At 35.4% G+C, this 25,597-nt stretch overlaps 1 protein-coding gene across 2 annotated transcripts; it reads left to right on the top strand.

Annotated features, from left to right (window-relative positions):
- Nucleotides 1–4,032: 4,032 nt before the first annotated feature.
- On the top strand, nt 4,033–23,652 carry LOC593793 (CD63 antigen). Of its 2 annotated transcripts, none has more exons than XM_030973717.1 (6): nt 4,033–4,306; nt 14,958–15,146; nt 15,548–15,718; nt 18,654–18,827; nt 19,734–19,817; nt 20,480–23,652. In XM_030973717.1, exons 1-6 carry the CDS (start codon nt 4,244–4,246, stop codon nt 20,543–20,545), a joined length of 747 nt encoding a protein of 248 aa, XP_030829577.1. In that variant the 5' UTR covers nt 4,033–4,243; the 3' UTR covers nt 20,546–23,652. The 2 variants fall into 2 exon arrangements, with proteins under 2 accessions (XP_030829577.1, XP_030829578.1); XM_030973718.1 differs by lacking the exon at nt 18,654–18,827 and adding an exon at nt 18,915–19,061 and having other exon boundaries at nt 4,134–4,306.
- Nucleotides 23,653–25,597: the final 1,945 nt, after the last annotated feature.

Genomic DNA, 25,597 nt, shown 5'->3' with positions numbered 1-25,597 from the left:
CTAAGAAATCACATAATTTCTCTTTTATTATGGTTATCTGAAGCCGTCTTCGTTGCTCATTACGGAAAGGGTGACAGTTCTGTCCGGACTCAAATTTGTTCAGTGTTGGAAAATTTTCGGCTGACTGATTTTACACCACTTATGAAAATATGTCGTTATGCCCCATCAGTGAAACATAAAACGGGAAAAGGAAACATACTATGTGTAACAAAAAGTGATAAAAGTATCATGAGGACATAATGTACACAGGGATCATCAAAGAGTTGGGAAGGGTGAAGAAGATGAGGGAAAAGAGAAGGCACATTTTATAGTGACAACCATAGTAGATAGGTGTTTTTTCCTCTTTCAATGAGCTAACAGAACTTGCATGTACCGGGGGGGGGGGGGGGGGGGGGGTGGAGGGAAGGCCCAGGCAATGGTATAATTTGTTTTTTTAACATGTATCAAATTATTAGATACATTGAAATTGTATGTTATTTGATAATAAATTCTGATTAAGTTTGATTTGGTCTGATTTTTGGTTTGGAAAAATTAAAGGTTGCATTATCATGCGAATGCTTTTTGTTAGTAATTTCATCCACGCTGGCACCAACAACATCTCTGAGGGTGCTGGTGAAGTTTGCCACCAAATCGCCGACCTCGGCAAGTCTGTAGCTGCCGAAGGGTTTACCGTCTCAGTATCTACGGTCATCCATCGTAGATGGGAGAGTGAAGCGGGCAAGAAGCGGGTTGATGAGATTAACCATCTGATGGAGTTGGCAGCCAGCGAGAACAGATGGGGCCTCATCATCAACAATGATATCAGCGAGCAGCATCTCGGGCGTGATGGCGTTCACCTCAACAGAGCCGGTCAACGAATTTGGCAGGCAACATGAAATGCCTCATCAACCGTGCTGACCAACCGACAACACGAGGCCAGGGCTGGACTCAACGGTCGTCCGGCCGATCAGGACACAGGCAGTCAACCTGGAGCAAGGCGGTTTTCAAGCCATCTACCGAGAAAACCAGAGTCTTCATTCTGATGAGGAAAAAAGCAGCCCCGTAAAATTCTACACCGAACTCATAGTCAACTCATTAAAGAAGCAACACGCGTATGTTCTTATAGATCATGTTGGTTGTACCAAAGAAAACAAAATAAGCCAAAGTGGTGTCATTGATCTAGGTATTAGCGACCATTCTTTTACTTTATGTACACGGAAAAATATTAGACTGGCTATAGGTCATCACAGGAATAATGATATAAGATCCATGAAAAAATATACAGAAGAGTCTTTCAATCTTCAACTATCTGTTGTTGATTGGTCAGGAATAACTGACTGTACAGATATGAATGAGGCATGGTCAGTATTTCAACATGTTTTTATCTCAAATTTGAATATGATAGCGCCACTGAAACGGATTAGAATAAAACAAAGATCAGAAACTTGGGTGACTAAGGATATTCTTTTCCTAATTCAAGAGAGAAATATAGTATACAAAAACTTGAGGAAAAGACCAAAAGATGAGACGCTTTATAAAAGATACAGAGTATTAAGAAATATGGTCCAAAGAGAGGTGAAAGAGGCTAAACTCGATTACTTACAAAATAAGATAGAAGAAAATAAACAATATTCGAAAAGGTTTGGCAGAATCTAAAAAGCTTATAGGATTAAAAAATAAGAAGCGAAAAGAACAAGAATCTGTCATTAAAATTAATGGGGGATTATGTCATAATAAGATGGCCATCGCTGATGAATTCAATTCTCATTTCACAAATGTGGCTGCCAAATTAGTAGACAAACTCCCCCCTTCCAAAGACTTTTTCAGCACAGACAATGATTGTATTCGTGATTTTTACGAAAGGAAAGGTGTACGTGAAAACAGCTTTGAGTTATTACCAATCAGCGAACAATTTGTTTTCAAAGAGTTACGTGAGTTGAATGTATCAAAAAGTACCGGGTTAGACATGATTCCAGCTAAATTCCTAAAAGATGGTGCGAAGGTTTTATTAAAGCCTCTAAGTTACTTAATGAACCTATCTATCTTGACGAGTACTTTTCCAGAGGATATGAAAATAGCAAAAGTGACTCCACTTTATAAAAAGAAAGATAAAACTGATGTTAGCAACTGTAGACCTATTAATGTTTTAAGCGTAGCATCACAGATTCTAGACAAATCGGTCTGTGTTCAAATTGAAAGATACTTCTAAGAAAATGATATAATTTATGAATTTCAACCTGGTTTTCGACATGATTATTCGACTGAAACATGTCTAATTCATTTGACTGATTATTTGAGGACAGAAACTTCCCAAGGGCGCTTTGTTGGTATGGTGCTCCTTGATCTGCAAAAAGCTTTTGATACAGTTAATCATTGCGTCTTATTGAAGAAGTTACAACTAATGGGTTTTAATAAGGCAAGTTTAGATTGGTTCAGATCCTACTTATCTAATCGACACCAAGTACTGGCCATTCATGATATTCGTTCCAAACTAATGCCTATAACATGCGGTGTTCCTCAGGGAAGCATTTTAGGCCCAATTCTATTTTCAAGTTATATAAATGATATGTGTATTTGTATAAAAGACTTTAAACTATTATTGTAGGCCTACGCAGATGACAGCGTACTACGCTATTCAAATCCTGATCCTAAAAATTGAGGAAAAGCTCAGTGAACAGCTGTCTACGTGTGTCGATTGGATGACTGATTTGTACAGGTATCAAAGTTATATGGATTTAAAAGCAAGACGTATACTCTGTTTTGCTCTTATTCAATGTTTATTTGACTATGCTAACCCTGCATGGTATAGTAACATAAACAAGTCAGATCAAAAGAAGTTGAAGATTATACAGAACAAAATGGTGAGATTTATCAACTGTTCTGGTCCAAGAACTCATGTTGGCTACAGCGAACTTTCTAAAGCTGGTTTTCTTGAAGTCGACCAAAGATCAAAACAACTCGTATTGCATCACGTGCATAAAATATATCATACTAGGTCGAATCATATTCGATCCAACTTCGATCTTGTTACTGACTTACATGATTATAATACAAGAAATAGCCGATTCAACTTTAACTTACCAGGAATTCGTTTTATTACAATGCCATAAACATTGGAATTCCCTTCCCAATGGTGTAAAGGAAATAGAAAACTATGCTCATTTTAAGAGGAAATTAAAGGAATACCTAATACTTGACAGTCAGATAAGAGAAGTAAATGACATGATATATGATTGAAATTTGTATTCTTCTGCCGGTTCATACTTTTTCATTTTGTGTATACTTATGTTTTCGTACGTTATAGAAATTCTACAAATTCATCATTATTTTCCTCTTCTTCCTCCGCCTCTTTTTCTTCTTCTCCTTCTTCCCTTTCTTCTTGTACTTATTATCATTTCTATCATCAGTTTAATGTTGTTATTATTATTATCTTTAATAAGTAATTCTTTTATTTTTCTTATCTGTCTGTAAATAATTATTACTATTTTAAGTTATTAATTTTATACATGTCTGTAAGGGACCCCACTGGAAATAAGCTCTCGAGCTTTCGTAGGTTATCCTGTTCAAGCTGACTTATTTCTGATCTGTTATTATTGTATATTGTTGTATGTTGGAAGCTTGTCGAATAAAAATCAATCAATCAATCAATATATTTCTTACGTAAGATATTGAAATTAATATTTGTAAATTAGGTGCATGGACTAACAATACAAGGATTTACGATCTGCATGTGACAATGAATGAGATATTGCACGAAAAGTTCTAAAAAAAGTATATGACGTAGCGATGAAAGATCACGGGTTGGTTTCTCACGGGTTGAGGCGCAATAATTATAGTTAGGTGCTCGGCCCCGCTCGGCCCATATCAAACGAACACATCTCCAAATAAAAGCCATGGTTTTACATAATTCACACACACTTATACCTAAGATTATATTGTTTTGAAATAAATATTCATCAAGAGTCAATAAGGAATGATATCGATTAATGATAAAGATCTACATTTCTGTTTTTGCGTATGAAATTTGAGCACTTTGGTTGCTCCTGAGTAAGCGCGACGTGCGTGTCGAAACGACCTGAATGTTTGTTTATTGTATTTGTGCACAGACTGTGTAAAAATAGCGTGTATGCAGCTAGCGATTTGTGATACGGGAAGACGGGCGCACATAGAATCAGTGTTCCGGCAGAATTTTAAGACGACAGAACCATTTTGGCGTAACTATTTCTCTCCACAAAGGAATTGTTGATTTACAAGAGAACTCAAGATGGTGGAAGGAACAGCATCATGCATCAAATATTTGATGTTCATCTTCAACTTCATTTTTTTCGTAAGTATTTTTACTTGTTAATGTTATGGCTTTGCTAGATTTTATGTTACGATACTGAGTCAGTGATACCGTACTGACTATCTGGACTGTAGACCTACAATGTAGCTAGAGCCTAGGTCTAGATTATAACAGTAGAAGTCTATCAGTGATACTCTTACTAGTGATACTGATTACCTTTACCTTTACCGCAAATACTGGAAGAATGCTGAGACAGCAGTCGAGCTTCCAGGTCTATCTTCTTGGTCTATCTTCTTGTACTCATACTCTTTAATAATAATTCTCACAGCACGGCCCTAATTGCCTTGGCTCAGCTCAGTCTTAGTGTCTGAGTTAGACCGAAAATTTCAGTCTCTTTCGTTCGTTAGCCTGTGATTTGGGTACTTGATTTGGGTACTTGATTTGGGTAGGGTTGGTTCCTCTCTTTAGAGACAGAAACCGACCATAGGCGCTCTTGTGCGGGTTTGGTGGAGTGGATCTCACCATTCCCAAATAGGCCTACTATATTTTACCGAATGCATATGCATTTGATTTTGAAAATTAGGTCTAGAATCTAGGTAGGGAGGCCAATGCCCAAATCTAACTTTTTAATTACTAATTTGTTTATACTAAAACTAAGATTAAAAGAAAGCATTTACTTTCACTAAGAAAATCCACCCATCTGCCGACTCCATAGGTTCCATCAAATAGGAGATATCCAGCTGGTTTGTAGCCATTTCCTTCTACGCCTTTCCGTACGTAAGAGCCTTGAAACAATTATATTTCATGTCGCAAAGTTACGTTCATAATTAGACAGGCCCGAGGGACAAAGTTCATGATGAAGTTTAAAACTTCGCGCGAAAGTGCAATCACTCAACAGCGGCTAGCCTTGAATCGGTCGCACACGTACACACCTTCTTCTTCTTAGTTGATCCCTCCACCGACACAGGCAAGCCCCGATGCAGGCTGAAGTCCAGCCATCAATGTGCGAACGATTACATCTTCTACTACTACGAGCCGAAGACGATGGTTCAAAAAAGGAAAGAAATATATATAATTCTTTGATATTTACCTTAGATGTGTATTCCAATAATTTGATTTTCTCATGAGTATTCCTTATTATCAACGATCGAGAAGTTACGAGGTCCAATTAAAATCCATCTTGCAGCGAACACAATCATAGCGCACATCCATGCATGCAACGTACGTGTACTAATATTTCTCTCACTCTCTCTCTCTCTCTCTCCCTTTCGCTATATGTAACATACACACTCACTAACCATGTATCATACAACACACACCTTCAAATCATGGCTTTCATTTCAATTCTCAATTGGAGTATAGACTGCTCACGTAGACATTTTTTTTTACTGAAATATCTTTTTTAACACTTCTCATACATTACTGCACGACACTCGTATCTAGTGCTGTGAGAATAAGGTACTAGGGTCTATAAATAAGACTACGCTTTGCGCACGATCTGACCGGAGCTCAGATTATGTCGCAATACCCTTTACTTTTGGCGCGAACAATGACGTCACTGTTCACTGTTTTCCTTCTCATTTTGAGATGGATGTAGCTATAGGGCTCAAACCAACGCAAGATTGACAGAAACATCGTACTCTATCTACTTTCGAATGTTCAGTTTGTAAAAATCTGTATTTAAAAAGATATAATCTTTTTTCTTTATATTTTCTAGTTGTTAGAAGTGGCAATTGTGAACATCTGAAATGTTGATCTCTATCAAAAGTTCTTTACTCAAAACGGATCCCATATTTTTAGGGTCTACCTTCTGCCAATGAGAAGGTTTTTAGTGAGCAAACCTCTACGCCCTCTAGGATTTTCTTAGTCGGTGGTGCGAGTGCGTCAAGGTCGTCTGCAACCACAATTATTGGATTAAAAAACGTCAAAATCTGCAATATTGTCAACAAATGGTGAAAGACTGTTACAGATCCGTGATTATAGGTATGTTGTGAAATGTATAATTGTATTTTCTTTTCATATTTTCTTCAATTTTTATTTTTACATCATTTTTTTCCCTTTGCTAATTTTTTGAAGTGGGCGACGAGCGCACAAATCGTAGGTGTAGAAGCCTTACGCCCGGGCATTGGCCTCCCTAATCTAGGCTATTAGGTCTATATATCGGTTCCATTTACCAACTTGACTATCTGGACTATCTGGACTGTAGACCTACAATGTAGCAAGAGCCTAGGTCTAGATTATAACAGTAGAAGTCTATCAGTGATACTCTTAGTACTAGTGATACTGATACTTTCTTTCAGTTTCACAGCACGGCCCTAATTGCCTTGGCTCAGCTCAGTCTTAGTGTCTGAGTTAGACCGAAAATTTCAGTCTCTTTCGTTCGTTAGCCTGTGATTTGGGTACTTGATTTGGGTACTTGATTTGGGTAGGGTTGGTTCCTCTCTTTAGAGACAGAAACCGACCATAGGAGCTCTTGTGCGGGTTTGGTGGAGTGGATCTCACCATTCCCAAATAGGCCTACTATATTTTACCGAATGCATATGCATTTGATTTTGAAAATTAGGTCTAGAATCTAGGCTATTAGGTCTATATATCGGTTCCATTTACCAACTTGACTGAACTAATCTGTTTAATGGTCCCTATTCAGGAAACTATTGTATGGTCAAAATCGACATCCATGTTGAAAATCTTGCAGCCGTTTTTGAAACTCTTGCTGCGCATGGCATCAAGGCAACATGATTATGAAGGAAAAACTGTGATATCGTCATTACGAACTCGTAGCTTGTGCACAGTTTTTCCTTCTTAATCATTTCATAAGCTCCTAGTAACTCATTTCTGCACTTTGGACAGAAATAACCGTCTGGTATGGGGAATTCTTTGATAAAACTGGCATTTGTCAACCTTCCCCATACACAGACGATACCCTTTATTAGGGTGTCTGAACGAATTTTCAATTTGGGATCATTTTTCACCATTTTTGTTGGACCGAAAGCTTCAGTCTCTATCCCGTCGGTTGTTCCACTGAGACTACGTCTGGCTCCACTAGACCTCCGGTTATAGAGACAGAACGATCGCCTATGCCAGCCTATGTTGAAGATATCACGGCTAGATTTTAGCCGTTAGGCCCCTCCCACAAACATGAACAAACTTGCCACGGCCGTATTGTTATGCCCCCAAAATCCCCCAAAATGTCATTTTACCTCGTGCATATCCAATTTTACATTAGGCCTAGGCTATAATACATCGGTGCGCCATCTACACGTTCGTAATGGCGTTATCACAGTTTTTCCTTCATAATCATTTTTGCCTTCGGCGTAGACTAGAAGGGATGAGATTGACGGCAGCGAGAGTTTAACACGGCTTGCAAGATTTTCAACATGGATGTCGATTTTGACCCATAATTTCCTTAAAAGGGACCATTAAACGGATTATTTCAATCAAGTTAGTAAGTGGAACCGATGTATTATAGCCTAGGCCTAATGTAAAATTGGATATGCACGAGGTAAAATGACATTTTGGGGGATTTTGGGGGCATAACAATACGGCCGTGGCAAGTTTGTTCATGTTTGTGGGAGGGGCCTAACGGCTAAAATCTAGCCGTGATATCTTCAACATAGGCTGGCATAGGCGATCGTTCAGTCTCTATAACCGGAGGTCTAGTGGAGCCAGACGTAGTCTCAGTGGAACAACCGACGGTATAGAGACTGAAGCTTTCGGTCTACATTTTTGTTTGCTATTTGAATTAAAAATGTAATCAGAATAATACATTTCAAATTTCAAGTCTCACCTATGTTTCTATCAAAAGATACAGCCCCTCCAAAACGCTGCAATATTCATAAGATTTTGCTCAGAATCGACGAAAAAGACGTACACGCAGAGTTATGTTGTTTTGCTAAATTTAGCCAAACAGCTGTATCGCGCGATATGCAAGCGTATGCATAGCGTACGCATGTCATGCGCAACTTGCAGCTTGAGCCACGCTGTCTCCGCGATCATGTGCCATTGACTAGTATGGCTAGCCGTAATTGTTTGTATCTTCTTTTAAATGTATTCAGAGTTGGGCTTGATTTAACGTTAGGAGGTAACTCATTCCATAAAATTGGTCCTTTAAAGAAAATTGAATTTTTAGAGACAGAAGTTTTGATAAGTGGTAAATGAAAATGAGATGATTGTCTAGTTATATATGAATGTACTTCAAAATTTAAAATCAATTTGTTTGATAGACTAGGAGGAATAATACCTTTATGACATAAAAACATAAATATAACAATATAATAGTCATTCAATTCAAATACATTAAAAAATTTAAAACTGACAAAAATAGGTTTTGTATGGGCAAGATAATGGGATCCTGAGATAATACGTATTGCCTTCTTTTGTAATTTATATAATCTATTCATACAATAATCATTTGAATTGGCCCAAACAATATTGCAATAATTCAATTGTGATAAAAACAATGCATTGTATATCATTAATAAAATCTTATAGGGAATTGTTTTAATTTGTATAAAATACCAACTACTTTTGAGAGTTTATTACAAATTGCTTCAATATGAACGTGCCATGACATTTTATAATCAATTTGAATTCCTAGAAATGTCAATGAACTACAACGCTGTACAACATTTCCATTAATCTTTACTTCAATATTATCTGTTCTAATGTTTTTGTTTGTAAAAATTATATAATTAGTTTTCTTTACATTTAAGATTAATTTATTAATATTCAACCATTGAGAAATGTTTTGAAGCTCATCATTAAATCGTATCACTAATCTATCTACATCGTTATCTGACAAAAATAAACTTGAATCATCGGCATACAATATACATTGTAATATTTGTGAAGCCTGAGTAATATCATTCATGTATACAAGAAATAATAAGGGTCCTAATATCGAGCCTTGAGGCACTCCACATCATATGGTTTTAAAGTCAGATTCAATGTTATTAAAAAGAACAATTGTTTTCGGTTTATTAAATAGCATTCAAACCATTTTAACAAAACACCTCGTATTCCATAATTGAACAATTTATCTAAGAGAATTTTGTGATCCAACGTATCAAATGCCTTACTAAGATCGAGAAATATTCCTAACATAATTTGTTTAATATCTAAGGCATTTGAAACTTTAAAAACAAAATCAATTAGTGCAGAGGATGTGGAGTGACCAGCTCTAAAACCATATTGACTATCCGATAATAAATTACATTGGTTCAAAAAATATATCAATCTATTATAAAAACATTTTTCTAAGATTTTTGAAAATAATGGCAAGACTGATATTGGTCGATAATTACTCATTGTATCGAATGATCCATTTTTATACACAGGAATAACTTTTGCTATTTTTAACTTTTCCGGAAAAATACCTTGATTCATAGATTCATTAAAGATATGACACAGCGGATAGCATATAATGTGAACAGCCCTTTTAACGATGACAATATCAATTTCATCATAACCAGTGCTTGATTTGCTAATACCTTTATGGCTTGCACAGGGGGGGGGGGGGGGGGGGGGAAGGGGGAGGAGAATTACTATCTATTTTGCCTGAAAATGTTCCCCTCATTTTTCTCTATCTAGATCTAATCTAGTAATATTATAGACTTGAGTTATTAGTTAGTCTACTTACAGTTTGATGTTTGAAAACATGATGGAAATGAAGTAAAACTGGATGGTTAGTGATATAGAATAAATGGTAATGATGATGACCACTGTTTTACTTACGGTGCGGTGAAATGTATGAAATGAACAGGATGATGAAAGTAAGGAAGAAAGACAATACATTCACGGACATTAACCTTATATTATGTAGTACTCAGCTACATGTACTCCGAACTCCCGGGTCTTGAGGTGAACCGGGAGTTGCATGATTTGAGAAGCTAGGTGATTCTGGAGTATGTGTGTTTGTATCATCAGCAAAATCCAGAATGTGGAGACAGTCCGTGGCCGGGACGCTTACAGGCATGTCCCCGAGAGGGTGGCGATGGATGGACGCGTAAGCGCATCCGAGATGCATACATACACTGTAGTGTGAATCCTGGCATGCTGATAAAATATCCGCCTGGTTACACATGTACATGTACTTACTTACGCGTCCACGAAAGGGTACAAGAAATTGGCATACTAAATGCCATTTTACAACAGAGAGTAAAATAGATTTACTTCATATAATTTCAAAAGAACGTGGAAAATCATTATAAAACATCAAAATATAGCGACTTACTTTCAGCAATTTACATTGTGATAGCTTTGGCCTGTAGACTGTAGTGTAACCTGTTGGTACTAGAATGTGATGCCTCAGTGAGTAGTGCAGCATTGAGATGTGATAATGTGAGATGTGTATTCAATTATCTTAGAGAATGTAAAACTTGATAATTTCTCCATGAACTGAAATACAATTCTGTAGGTACAACACAAATGTACATGTATAGGGTCTAGTCATTGGAAACGAAATCTTGTTCACAAGGTTGATCTTGGGTTAATCTGTGAAGCCAGGTACATTCACACTTAAATTGTATTGATCTTTAAAGCCCCATTGTACTACTTGTAGCTACTTGCTCCCTCTATATAGCAAACAATGCCTAATCGGTGACCATTGGTCCCCCATGATCCTCTTTGTCTTATGTTAATTGAGAGCTGAGTTGATAAGATAACCACCTGTCAGTGGGCACCCTGGGTGGTCTTATCCCTCCTAGCCAAACTAGTACAGACGGTCTTTAATGGTTCTTTCTGCAGTGTACAGTATGTACTGTAAGAATGATCAAGAGAATGATAGTCCATAATGTGTACAGTGTATCACTATGAACATGACAGACAAAGAAAGCGGACAAAATATACAGTTCCTCAGGTACATGTAGACAAAGGAACATCCCGTCACTGCTATTATGTAAAAAGGTGAATATGCATGTGACACCTGTTCTACACATTTTTACATAATAGCAGTGAAGGGATGTTCCGTTGTCCACCTGAGGAACTGTATATTTTGTCCGCTTTCTTTGTCAGTCATGTTCATAGTGTATGTACATTGTATTTGACTGTAGTAGTTGAAAGGCTTCCACACTTCCTGAATACAAATTTATCATGACAGATTTCTCTTGGAATAACTCTTCATTCATGGAATGTAAACACCAATGCTTTACACTGTATCTCTAATGTTAATTCCTTATTAACTGTGGTTGACACGTAATGTACATGTACGTGTAGGAAGTACATGTATGACTGTAACCACAGGCCACCAGTCAGCAGGATTCTCTAGCAGCATCCCAAAGGCATTGATTTGGAATTCGTGATCAAAAAATAGAAAAGTTGACAAAATTGGACATGACCAAAGTACATGATTACCTTGTAGTTGTACTGAATGGTGTACATTTTGTTCTGCGCAAAGATTCAATCAGTTGCTTTTAGTAATTTTGGCCATTACATGAAGTGGGTTATTGATGTAGACAAATGCTCATGTACCCTTTACAGCTCATATGTATGTTATTACCAAAGGAAAAATGAAACCAGTCAGTCACTCAATAGTGTCTTACAGTAAGAAAGTAAACAGGTTTCCTTGCATATCTTGAATACTGCATGTTCACTGTAGGACACTGCTATTAACATTTAAATTTCACAAATACTGAGATAGAACATAAAAGGCGTACATGTACAGTTGTACATCTTTACATTTGTCCGTGACATATTCATAATTCCTAAGTATAAGTTCTACAAATTTGATGTTGGCTGCAAATGTAGTCCCTTTAAAATACTTGTAATAAACAACCTTCAACATATGGAGAAGCTACCTACAGTGCATTAACTTAAAATACAATTGCTCTTGATTTTCAGAAAGGTATTATATTGGTACCCATTATTGTAAGTGGTTTTAAGCACAAATTAGTACAGTATTAAACCACATGTTGTACTTGACTGAGCTAGCTAGGGATTGTAAGCCTGTGTATCGACCAGTGTGTAATATGAATGTGGTCTGTTTACAATGCTTCATTGATCACCTGTGGAGAGCCTAGGATTACCAACCAATAAAATTGATTTTTGTACAATGGTACAATTTTCATATATTACAATTACAAATTAGTATGTATGTATACATATTCACAGAGTGCAATTGTTAACAGGAAAAGTCAACTGCACAAATTCATACATTATCTACAATGTATGTTTATGGAAAATTAAATTCCAATAAAATGTCAATGATGTTTCATGTTTTTCACTATTGTATTTTTCTCTAAGTTTTTATGTTGTATATATATTGGTTTCATGTAATTGGGATCATGTTTACAAGTTTTACCAATTCTATTTATGATCCCACCACATTAACATTAATCATCTTTTCTTCCTTGTATATTTGTTTGTTACATGTTATTGTTTAAATATATTTTTTTGTCATGCTTTATATATGTTTTTGAAATGAAGATTTGGAAATAAATTCAATTCAATTAAGTATGTATCTTGTAAACTTCATTAAAGGTGGTGGGGGAGGGGGTTGGGGAGGGAGTAATTTAGTTACTACAATACATTGTACATGTACATGTAGTTTAGTGAAGCTGCACATGTACACGCACATGTATTTTAATAATCTTTCCATACCTTGGCATCGCTCTAAAATGATCCAAATGTTAAATTCCATGGCAATGGCGATGGCAATGGCGATGGCAATGGATGCAGAATGCATTCAAAGCTCTTGCACCAGAATCAATTTTATGCATTTCATGCACGTACAGTAACTGGGATCCGGAGTGCATTTCAACGGGAAACAAGGACAAATTGCTCTAAAATGATATGCTAAAGTGAAGTGCGGGCTGGTACTTGAGTTGTTTATGTCCAATGGTGCAGTATGTTACCAGCATAAAAATGCGAGACTTTGAATACAAACACTTTTAAGAGGCCAACACACACCCACCCACCCACACACATACTAAAGTGGTAATGTTGTATGTATAGCCAGATTGCCATCTACAGCTTGGCAGTTCACCCATGACTGTTTAAACATACATTTACTGTATGCATGACTTTGAGAAAATAATAATTAAAATGAGTATTATCATATAAATGAGAGAGAATCTCTAGGTTGCTCATGTGCAACAAACCATGAGATGCTTTACTCATTGGACTGTCGGTGTTCATCACAGTCTTTCGATTTTGATTTTGATGTAATATTTGAGTTTTATTTTGTTTCATTATGCATGATTTATGGTGGTACATGTAGGTTTTAGTAATTCATATTTTGATCGTACATTGACTTTGTAAATTGAGCAATTTCAACTGAATGTTCTTTTATTGCAATAAACTGAATCAATTTAATTCAATTCAACTCGTATGATCTATTTAAAGTATTTGGCAATAGATATTATGAAGTACAGCCTGATTTAAAAAATGCACTACCGGTAATATGACAAAAGTGATGAATTTTATCGGAAGGAAAATAGAGAATAAAACAAGAAGTGATACATTTAAATGACCAACAAAACAAGAGAAAAAAAAGAGGAAGAAGCAGAAGTCAAGGACATTATGTTTGTGTAAACCCTGGCCTGTATTTACAGAATGAGGTCATGACTATTCTTTTACTCTTAGAAGGTCCGTCTACTGACTATCAGATAAGGCTGTGTGTTCACAGATAACTGAAGTTAAAAGATTAACGTGTTGAATACTATTTGACAGAATAGCATCGATGACAACAATATGTAGAAAAAGAAAAGAAGTAAAGAACACACTCACTTGTACATGTACAATTCATTGGTAGACCCATCTGTGTAACAGTTGTGTCCGACAGTATTTAGCTTGACATTGACCTTGTTGTGGTCAGGTGACAGAGTTTACACTTGATCCTTCTACTTCAATATGTGAATAACATCTGTTTTTACTCAGTTTCGCACATATGTTGGAATTTTGGGTGGAATATTTTGATTCAGGTTTGCCAGTTACATGTACATGTACAGGACTAGTGCATGACATCTAATACAGGCAATCTATACAACAAACACAATATATAGTACATGTAGTTTGTTCTTATTTATGAAGTCTATTTAATAGAGGCAGATGCATGGGTTAGATGAAGATGTACATGTAAATGTATATTTTGATCTATATTTCATATTTAAAAATCCTAATATTGTATTATTCTGGAATCTGGATGTTCCTATATTAGTTCTGCACTGTACATATTCATGTAGATGGATGTAATTGATCTTTTAAAGTTAATTCAAAAATTCAAACTGGCTATCGGGTCGGTTCTGATATGTAATATCAAAAATCAAATACAACTTAACCTATAAAAGATTGGCAATATCAGAAGAATAATTTAAAATATGTTGTGAATGCATAAAGTTGTAAACAGCAATCCATGAAAATCATATCACAGCATATACAGTACATTTACGTACATTGTACATGTTTATTGTCTAGACATACATGTACATGTAAGTACAGTGTATTCATGTTTGTAGCAACACAACTATCTGTATGTCTGAAGTACAAGTACGAGAACATGTATGTACAGTAAATCAAGAAATGCTTTTTTTTTGTAGGAATCATAGAATATCTTTGCTGAAAAACAATAACATGAATTTTTCAGAAGGGCTGATTTTTGTCATTGTTTTGCTTGATACAGACTTGCAATGTTATTTGATTAGAAATTAAACTAATCAAAGTTTTATATTTCCATTTTTAATTTTTTTTTGCAATGCAGATCTTTGGTCTTGGTATCATCGTTGGAGGAAGTCTGACATTGACTCTCTACAGTGAGTATGTAGACTTCACTGGTAATACAGGCACAGCTATACCTATAGCTCTCATCTGTATTGGTGTCTTCATATTCCTGACTGGATTCTTTGGATGCTGCGGAGCAGTCAAGGAGAACTACTGCATGCTGGGAACGGTCAGTATTCTCAGCTACTAAAAACTACATGTATTATGACTCATGATTCTCATACAAGGAAGTCCACCCTGATATCAGTTGGTTTTAATAAAAGCAGAAAATGAGAGAAAAATGTCAATTGGCAACTTTTTGACATACACAATGTATCTTGTGAGTTCCCCTTCTAGATACACAAAATTTCATTTTTCTGCTTTTGTTTTTAATCCCACTCAATATAAGAGCGGGCTTCCCCTTTAAAAAATACAAGTGCTTTTATCACAATATTTTTTAAAAACATCCTGTTTCTTCTTCTCTTTGAGTCATTTTATGTAGTATGCTTTTGATAAATACTTTTATGATATGCTTTCATCATGGCATTTCATGTAATCTTGGGGTTATTTTATGATTGTCCATCTCTATAGTATGCTTTCATCATGGTCCTTCTTCTAATCTTGGAGCTTGCTGCTGGTATCTCTGGCTATGTCCTTCGTGATGACATTGATAAGCTGGTCGATGACAACATGACTGACCTTCAGAAAGAGTATAACTCATCTACTTCAACGCAACAACTCTTTGATAACATGCAGAAGAATGTAAGTACCCTACCTGCAAGACATTCTGCATTGCATTCATGTTTTTCCTGGACAGCGGAGGGGGAATGTGTTTTCCCTTAATCTGTTACATACAGAAACCAATGGCCCCTGTATTAAGCCTATGGGACTTTGACAATACAGGGGTCAATGGGCTAATGAGAGACTATTGGAAGCAGTGAAACAATCTCAGATACTTTCAGCACTTAAGTGTTTTCACTATATATGTAGATCTGCAATATAAATCCTAGAAAGAGCCTTTGACAAGCCATATCCACTGTTTGCCATCTTCATACACTCCCTGTTCTGTACTACATTGTGCAGTGAAAATATTCTGAAGAACAAAGTCTGGAAGTCATAGAATTTGATTTGTTTACCAAAATACTTAGCGGCACGACTCAGTCTTTGTGATTACAAACCAACCCTCATTTCTCTTTACACACGAGATACAAGGCATACATGTCTGGATATCATTCATGGTAGATGATTTTACACAAAGAACAGAGTTGCAATCCTGCCTTTTTCAGACTTTAAACAAATTTCATTCAAATTATTTTTTGTGCTCAATGTTGTATGAATAATAGATTTTTCATAACAATTTAAAGAACATACATTTTGTAGCTTGAATAAAGACAATTTATCATGTGCATTTTGCACATTTTAAACTAATTTTATAATATTTTTTCATCAACATTCTTGCTTTTAGTGTACCGGTATGATCTTGAGTTCAGGTAATGGATTCCAATTCAATAGAAATTGAATTAAAAGTAATAACTTCTTAATCATGAAGATTATTTTTAGACCATTTTATTATAAACACACCAACAATATTAAATGCTGGTAATGAGCGGAGTGAATTCAGTAGTCAATGGCTTAACTCACTCTGGGAACCAACGAATGAATGAAACCAGGATTTATTTATACATTTATTTTGGTTGACATAACCAGAACTCAAGATTATCTTTAATCTAGCTACATGAACAACGTATGTTTGTTGTAAAGGAGATCTGAATCATGTACTCTATAGCACGACTAACTTAAACAGAATTTTGTTACCAATATTTGGTAGCATTTATATTATCATTTATTTGTAATGTTATTGTCATTCTTTGTGTCTTTTGTTGAATAAAGATTAAGATTCTTACTTTCATGTTAATATATTGGCAGTATTTCAGGTGTGAAGATGTTTGAGGGTGCACACATGCTATGTTACAGCCCAGATTCATGACCCCGTCCAAGGACCCGTTTCACAAAGCTTTTTTTCAATGACAAATGACTTAAATCAGTGACAAATTTGCTGATAACCAATCAGAAGCAAATATTTCAGTAGCTTATAACTGAAACTGTCATTTGTCACTGATGACAAGTTTTGTGAAACGCCCCCCTGCTGCACTTCTCTTACAATATCCATGTAGTTCCATTAGCAATTTCTTGATATTCATTGGCAGAGCTTAAAAAACATTACTTCTGAAGGAGTAGCATTGATTTCAAATAAATTGTATTGGTACCATGTTTTACTAGCATCGACAGTGTTTTTGAAATTTTGAAGAAACAAAGAATTCAAAGAGCAATCCTCAAACTTCTGAGATGTACAAATGTTCAACTGTACATGCAAAATATTAACAACGAGATTAACTGAATAAATATGGATTTCCTAGACAGATGCCAAATTTGCAGCAAACACTGTACATGTATATCTGGCAATGATAACACATGGTATAGAATCTGATTTCCATGGCTACTAGACTTGTTATTTTATTTGGATTACACAATTACTTGAATCTCTAATTAATCAACGCTACATGTGTATGTATGTATAACCTTTAATAACACTCCTCACCACTGCCCATCTTCCATCACTCTTTGATCAGAGCATGATTTTCAAGTTTTCATAGATTCATGCACGTCCACCAAAGCTCGATATACTGTATGTTGATCTGGCTACCATAATACCTACTCCATTTTCATTCAAACTTTGCTGCATTATGATTTCTCTTGTATGTTGCTCTTACTAACTCTGATGGTTCCATCCATGTACCTGTATGTAATCTATTATACAATGTTTTTTGCAGTTGCTACATGTACTGTAACTTGTTTAACTACCATATTTGCCGGCGATAAGGCTGCAGCGCCGCATAGGCCGCAGCCCTGATTTTGATGCATGATTTTTTTTTTAAATTGTCAGAGGCGGGATATGAACCCTCCCCTAAAAATGTAGATGTGACACAAATCAGCGCCTTAGACCTCTTGCCATCCCGGCCCTGATGCTATCCCATGTAGCTTTCTCTTGTGTATATTGAAATGGATCCAAAATGGCGACTTCGGCTGGATGCTTCGCGGCAGCTCCGTTAAACGGTCCCTTCTTTTACTTTTGCAATGCATTGGCACGAACTTAGATCAAGATCTATCGGCAGATGTTGTTTTTGGAAGTTTATTTTCGTCTTCATGTCAACAATGCAAAATAAAATTGTCGGTAAGATGTGTGGAAATGTCCTGTACCATAGTGGTATAGTTATTGTAGTCCCATATGTGCAAATTTGTGCTGTTTTTTCATGGTTTTGACTTCCGTTTTTTTTTTACTCTTTCACCGCAAAGGCCTCACCCCAAAGGCCTCACCCCGACTTTTTGATATTTTCTCTTCCAAAAATACTGCGGCCTTTACGCCGGCAAATACGGTATGCTGTATGTTCATTCTAGTCATACATGGTTTTGCAATTTTAAAAGAAACCTGAACTGCCATGCATGTATATAATCTCATAATCATTGCTTTCTATTTTTTTTAACCCATATTGCATCATCCTTTCTCATCCATCCTTTCTCATTCATCCTTATGATATCTATCCTTATGATATCCATCTCACATCCATCTCACATCCATCTCACACCCTGCTCACACCCACCTCCTACCCTGCTCCCACCTGCTTTATCAACCTATTAGTTGGAGTGTTGTGGGAGAAACAACTACACAGAGTGGTTCGGCTTCAATGTTAATAAGACGAGCGGAATAAACAACAACATGGTACCAATGTCATGCTGCATTATACAAGAAGATGGCTGTAACATGGATGTGTCCTCTGATCCATATGTAGCAGGACAAAATATTTATGTATCCGTAAGTCCAACTACATATTTATTTTCTGGACCTTTATTTTGTATTTCAATGTTTTCTCTGTGTGTTGATCAATGTTTATGTGTATAGCTGGAATGCTGTGGAGTGGATAACTACACTGACTGGATGGGATATAACATGTCTCATCCTGACATGGTCCCAGAGTCATGCTGCATGAAACCTGGTACAGCAGGATGCAATCAAGTTGGCTCAGCTACCTTAGATATCTATACAAAAGTAAGCTCCCATATGGTCAAGTATAACGATTTCTCAATCATGGAAAGGAGATATAACCTCTCATTATCACTTGGATGTGCTACAATTTGTCGGTCTCAGGATCTGAGATTCAAGGTTTTTTAATTGATTTTTATTGACTTCATAAGTTATACCAGCCCTCCAACTCTGAAGTGGTAGAAATATATGACAGAAACATTGTTATTTTATAATTTTTTAATGGAATCTGTAATCATCTCTGAAGACTTTGGCATAAGATTTCTGAATATTCCACAAGTTTATGAAAGTATAAAATAAACATGGGGACACTTCTAAGAAATCCTTGTTATTAAATGTTTATAGTTCAAGTCCCACTGGTTCCAAGATTTTTCTGACTTGTTTTTCAATACAGATCGATCAATTGATCTTATTTACTGGGTGTAAGCCACAAATATGTTTAAATAATTGTTTATAGTTTGTTTATAATTTTATTCATAAGGTTACATTTATTACTTCCTAGTACTACATGTTAATGCAGATGATGTTCATTGAAACTAGTTCAATCTATTTAAAACAATTATTTACCTATCAGATTTGAGCTATTATTATCTCTTTTTATTCTAAGAACATTCTGCATCGGCAACTATTTTGACCTTGTTGGAAACCTGATTACATGTTTATTTGATGTTATTTCAGCCTTGCTACAATGCACTCAAAGATCTTCTGCTTCGTAACATTGGAATTATTGCTGGAGTAGCCATCGGCATTGCTGTCATCGAGGTGAGTACATCTGACATGTTCTTACATTAAAGTTTGTGTGGGGTCTGTTCAACATAGCACCAACTAAGGCATTCAAAACCATGATTGTCTGAAGAAAAGCAAATTATTTGGAAAGGTGAAATGAAGTGCTTTGCCAATATAAAGAGGAGAAGTATTAATTACTTCGTCAACGACATCTTCGAGCAAATTGCCGGCGAATCTTCCCGCCTCGCTCAGTATATCAAGCACATTACTACAATTTTTTTCTGGGGGGGGGGGGATACCGGACGGGTTGTGGGGGCATCTTTGTTATAGAGTGTGGGAAGTCTCCATATTGAACAGTTCATATGATTTACATCATTATGAATGTTTCATATTCTAATTTAGTGGAATATTAAGAAATCAAAACATTGGACCATATGGAACAAGAATGAAAACTTCTAGATCTGACACGGATCACAACAGTATAAAGTATGTGTACACATGGTTTTCTTGAATAAATATTTATATCATCAGTTGTAAAACATAAATTGTGACATACTACTATCAAATGATGGTTACGTCCATGTTGTAATGCAAAGATGGTGATGAATACCGGTAATAGAAAAAGGTAAAAGCCGTTAAACTTTGTTGATTTTTGATATTGCTGAAGAGATATTTTATAATTTCTTTTTTTGTTTCAGATCTTTGGTATTGCGTTTGGGTGCTGTCTGATGAGAAAGATCAAGAATGAATACGAGACAGTTTAAGATGGCCACCATGGGGGATGTCTGGGGTTTTATCTTAGGCTTTCTACCTTCTCTCATTATCAACCTTTCTCATTATATCTAAGCCTGTTTTAAAAAGCAACTCTTTTCAAAATCTAAATCTAGAGAAAAAAGCTAATGTTTTGGGAGCTAAGCTCTATCAAAAAGTGTATTTACTTTGCTAATTGATTTAATTAACATGCTATAATTTTGCGTTTGTCACTTTGTATTGAAGAAGGCTTACTTTTAGAAATGATCTAAGTTTACAGTACTGCACAAAAAGGGCTTATAATACTGAACACTCATTCTATTTATTGAACTTTGTTGTATACATGTAGGTATTTTTTATGTTGATAATGTTAAAAAGAAATTGCATGTAGAAGAAAAGCAATATTGTTTTGTTCAAACTTAGTTTACTAGAATGTATATAACACTCTGATATTTTTTATTTTTATTTGAAAATAATGATTTGCAAAGAATTTCTTTTTATTTGCAGTGTCAGATCACTTTGAGTTCTTTAGGATTGAGTTCAAAATAGAAAAATAAAGAAAAAATTTAAGTTGGAAATATATATATAAAAGTGCAAGTAGTAACTGTAAATTGGATATAGTACTGTAATATCTCTTCTTTTGTGTTTGTCTTTGTCACTAAAAAAAAATAAGTTTAAAAGGTGTTCATGTAGAGGGTGGGGAAAGTGTTGGTTTTGGTAAATGTGTAAAGTATATAACATTTTAATTAGTTTATTCTCATTCATTCTAATATGTCTTCTGAAGTTTAGATAATCTGATTCCTTTTCCAAGATTGCTGTAAAATTTAAGAAGTGTACAAGTGAAAGACCATGATAATGTGTCATGTACATGCTTTATTCTCCATTGTAACATATATTTCTTCAAAACTCATAAAAAACACTTGTCGTTCAGTCTTTTGAACATGTACTGTACTTGTATCGTTCGTAAAATTGTAGAAAGAGAGAATTATCGGTAGATGAATTACAGATGGGATGATAATGATTCGGTCTTGTAATTGTTCGCAAAGTTCATGAGGAACAACATGGCTTTGATATTAACAGCATTTTCTTTTTTACTACACGAATCACCGTACGTTGACTCAGCAGTATATATTTGTGTTTGTAAATATGTGTAATATGTGCATGTATTGTTACAAAATGAATCATTACCATCATGACAACAATTTTAAAGTTACTGATCAGTTCATATTGCTACTACATAAATACTTATGAAGTTTCACGTTCACTTGGTCAGTTAAGTACTTTTGATCACAATCCTGCAAGCAGTGATCACTACTTCTTTAAAGCATCAGTTAAAACAAATTTTGATTCTCTAAATATGCTTTATACTATTATTACACATAGTACTACTACTACTACTACTACTACTACTACTACTACTACTACTACTACTACCCTGTACTTATACTACCAGTACTCCTCCTCTTCCTCAAGTACTTTAAATGCAGTAACTACATGTATACATGATATTACTGTGAAATGATTCACATGTTGCTGGTATACATACCACATTGGTTACACCATGTGCTATGCTAAGATTGCCCCAATAGACAGTTGATATATCAAAAACCACACCTGGTTTTAATGGGTTTCAAATTGAGTCATTTATCAGTGTACACTGCAGTGTCTTGGGTATTTTGATACCGTACCCATACTTGAAATGTTGTTTCAACAGGAATATAGTGCCATCTAAATGTTGTAAATCATCATTGTAATGACTTGTATTAAAGAGGAATTAATGTACATGTATGCTATAAAATGGAACATGTTTACGTGTCGAGAATAAGCAGCACATTGTGTTATAGGAAACATCCTCCTTGGCTTGCCGGCCGGCATACCAGCATATCTTAGAGAGTATCATGCATCAACTCAATGGGCTTTCTTTAGAAACCTCACAGAGTTCCATCATGGAGCTAGTGCATTGCTTGCTAATGCATAGGTACCAATACTATAGATCATGTAATGGCCTTGAATAATGTGCACTACGTATGTTAATTGAATGGATACTGTGAGTAAAGATTGAGTACTTTGAGCAATGATATATCATGTACAAATATATATGACACAATGCACATCATATTATTCTATTTTGTAGTTTCACCATCTTTGACTAGATGCTTTTTTCCCAACCAGAAAATTTCTGTTTGAATAGTATTAGAAGTCAACAATGTCTAAAAGGATTTATTCTGTGGTTTCTCAATCATATCGCACTTCTACTCGGTCTCATAAGGAACAATAGCTTGTGTATTTCCTGTAAAAGTGAAGCAAATACAATGTAAGGATACTATAGTATAATGTTTTTGGGGAAGTGAAACTACATGTTGTATCGTTGTAAGTAGAGCTGTTGATCAATGGCTGTGAAAGCTTCATGTGTCCTTGTAGCTGTTCGTATACATGTCCTACATGTACATCATCATTGTAATTCTCTCAAGAGCTGGTTTGTTTCAAGTATGTTCTTCATTTGTTCACAACTTATTTCATAATGGTGATATAGAGATGTGCATTCAAAAGCAAACCATTTAAAACATTTATTTTTCATGGCAGGGTTTCTCTAAAAGTGTCAGACTCATAGGAATTGGGTTTTTCTTTTAAGTAACATTAATAGCAAATATATCCTTATACCAAAGACATGCGTTTTGAAAAAAGTAACCATTACCTAACTCAAGTTTCTATGAAGCCAGCCAGGGCTTTGCTTTTAGCAAGGACATATAGCACACATTTCTATTGAAAAATAAGGAAATAGTGTTAGATAGGAATGTTGGAAATACTATTCCCTATCACTTGTGTGTAATCATCGAACTGAGGGTATGCAAAAATTTCACAACGCGTAACTCACAAAGAAATGTTTTATATTCTCACTAAATGATGTGATCTATTTTCTTCAGATTTGTCTATCATACTTTTATACAGAATACAAATTATATATGACGAGGGTCTACTATCCACTTTAGAAATCATTATTAGATGTAATATATTTTTCTTTAAATATCTGGTCATTTATACTATGGGAATTCATCTCTTCACATTTATTACTCAACGACTATTGTGACTGCTAATAAACACCAGATTTAGTGTCTCTCTATATCTCTTGTTCAGTCTTTCTTTGTTTTGGTGAATGTGTATTTTTTTTCTTTTCCGAAAGGGTCCTTCATAAATGACATGCTATTACTGGTATGTTGTATATATTGGCTTGTGATATACCAGAGGTAAAACCTTGATGCTTGGCATACAGTCAAGTGTAGCAAAGGAAGTTCGACAGTGATCTAAGCTTTTCCTTTGATAAACATGATGTAGACCTGAACCAATATCTGTGGAATGATATATAACATCAATCATGGCAAAAACATGGAAGCAATTTAAATGTTTTTTTTTTCCTTTGTTTTAATCTCAAATCCACTTGACAAAACAGCCTATTATAACAAATGGAGCATACAATACAAAACTCTACAATTCTTCACTTGAATGTTCATTCTTAATGAGCAATCAGGGTCTTCCTGTACAGTTTTCCCACCTATTAAACTAAAGGAAGGAAAAAGGAATGCTAAGAGCAGAAATGGCTTTTGTTCCCCTCCCCCCCCCCCCATGTGTATTATATATTGAAGATACAATATGCTGATTGTATTAACATGTTCAATAGTCAAAGGTAGACTAGACATGTGTTCATAGAGTTGACATTTACCCTTCTTTCAATTTATCAAACAAGGCAACAAGCCTCTATTTGAATATTATCCCAATCATATAGAAAGTTTACTTGGACTTTGGACCCATAGTTTGGGTGTGGATACTGTCGTGTATTTCAAATTCACTGTGTGAATGTGAATGGCTGTGATGTGAGTGCAATAGTATGAAAGTGAGAAAATGGGAGGTTTGGTCACAAGTGTATATCAAATATATCATCTGGAGTCTGAAGAATATTGTACACTTAAACACAGAGCTAACCTTCTTCTGGCTCTGAGCAGACGATATATGTAGGCAAGTCCAAGATATTTGGTCATATAGTGTTCCATATATTACCTAGTATTGTGGAGTTCTGAACATCAATTGACCAACAACACTTGGTCTGATGAGCTCTGATCAGATACATGTATACTAAATGGTGCTGATGGTAATGTATGGTATTGATAGCTTAGACTTGCCTATGAATGTCTGTATGATGTACAGGTACCATCAAGCTAGAAAATGGTTTTCAGCTTAAGAACCAAATACTTGATAACATAATATACATCTGTTTATAAAAACCAATGAGAAAATGTAGAATCCTAGTGAAATCAAATTGCGTGGGCAGACACCAGATGGCAAACAATGAATTGTAAAACCAGAACATTTAAATTTTGCGAGGTTTTTTAAAGGAAAGTTCCATGACCAGAAACAATGGAATCATTACTAGACATTTTTGGTTTTCATCTTGCAAAAACATGCAATCTCTAATAGCTTGTAAAAAATGTCATGTTGTGAAGTCTTTGGTTCTACATTACTCTAGTCTCTAGATACCCAAGCCTGAAAATTATGCTGTCCTAGATGGATGTGTTTGGAAAACAGAATAAAAGGGGCATTTTATGAAACATGGGTATTTAAAAAAAATAAAAGATGATTACTGGTAGACAGAATGCATTCTGACCTTGATTGTACCAGTGCAAAAGACAAACGTAGGAAGAGAGTAACCATTATACTGACATTCTCCTTCCTGTATATATATATACAATCCCCAACACATTTGGTAAATGCACAGTAGACAGGTTATCAATCAAGTATGATACATGTAATAAACACATCAAGATGGCTATGACAATATTGTTGCAATTGAGACTTACCCCTCCCTCTCTTCTTGCTCTTTTACAAAATAATGAACACTTATAAACTTCACTGTAAATCTTTCACTACTTTCTTTCTCTGTCATTATCCCAAGTTCTTTGTCTTTTCCTGCTTTTTTATGTCTTTGCATTCCTTGCCCCATCCCACTGTTTTCTCTCCTCTTCAGTTCTTTACTTACCTTTCACAACAGATGCACTCCCTGTCATATTCATCAC

This window comes from Strongylocentrotus purpuratus, unplaced genomic scaffold (genome assembly GCF_000002235.5).
Source record: "Strongylocentrotus purpuratus isolate Spur 01 unplaced genomic scaffold, Spur_5.0 spur5_scaffold_7, whole genome shotgun sequence".
In the NCBI taxonomy this organism is placed as follows: Eukaryota; Metazoa; Echinodermata; class Echinoidea; order Camarodonta; family Strongylocentrotidae; genus Strongylocentrotus; species Strongylocentrotus purpuratus.
This window is presented reverse-complemented; position numbering and strand designations above follow the sequence as displayed.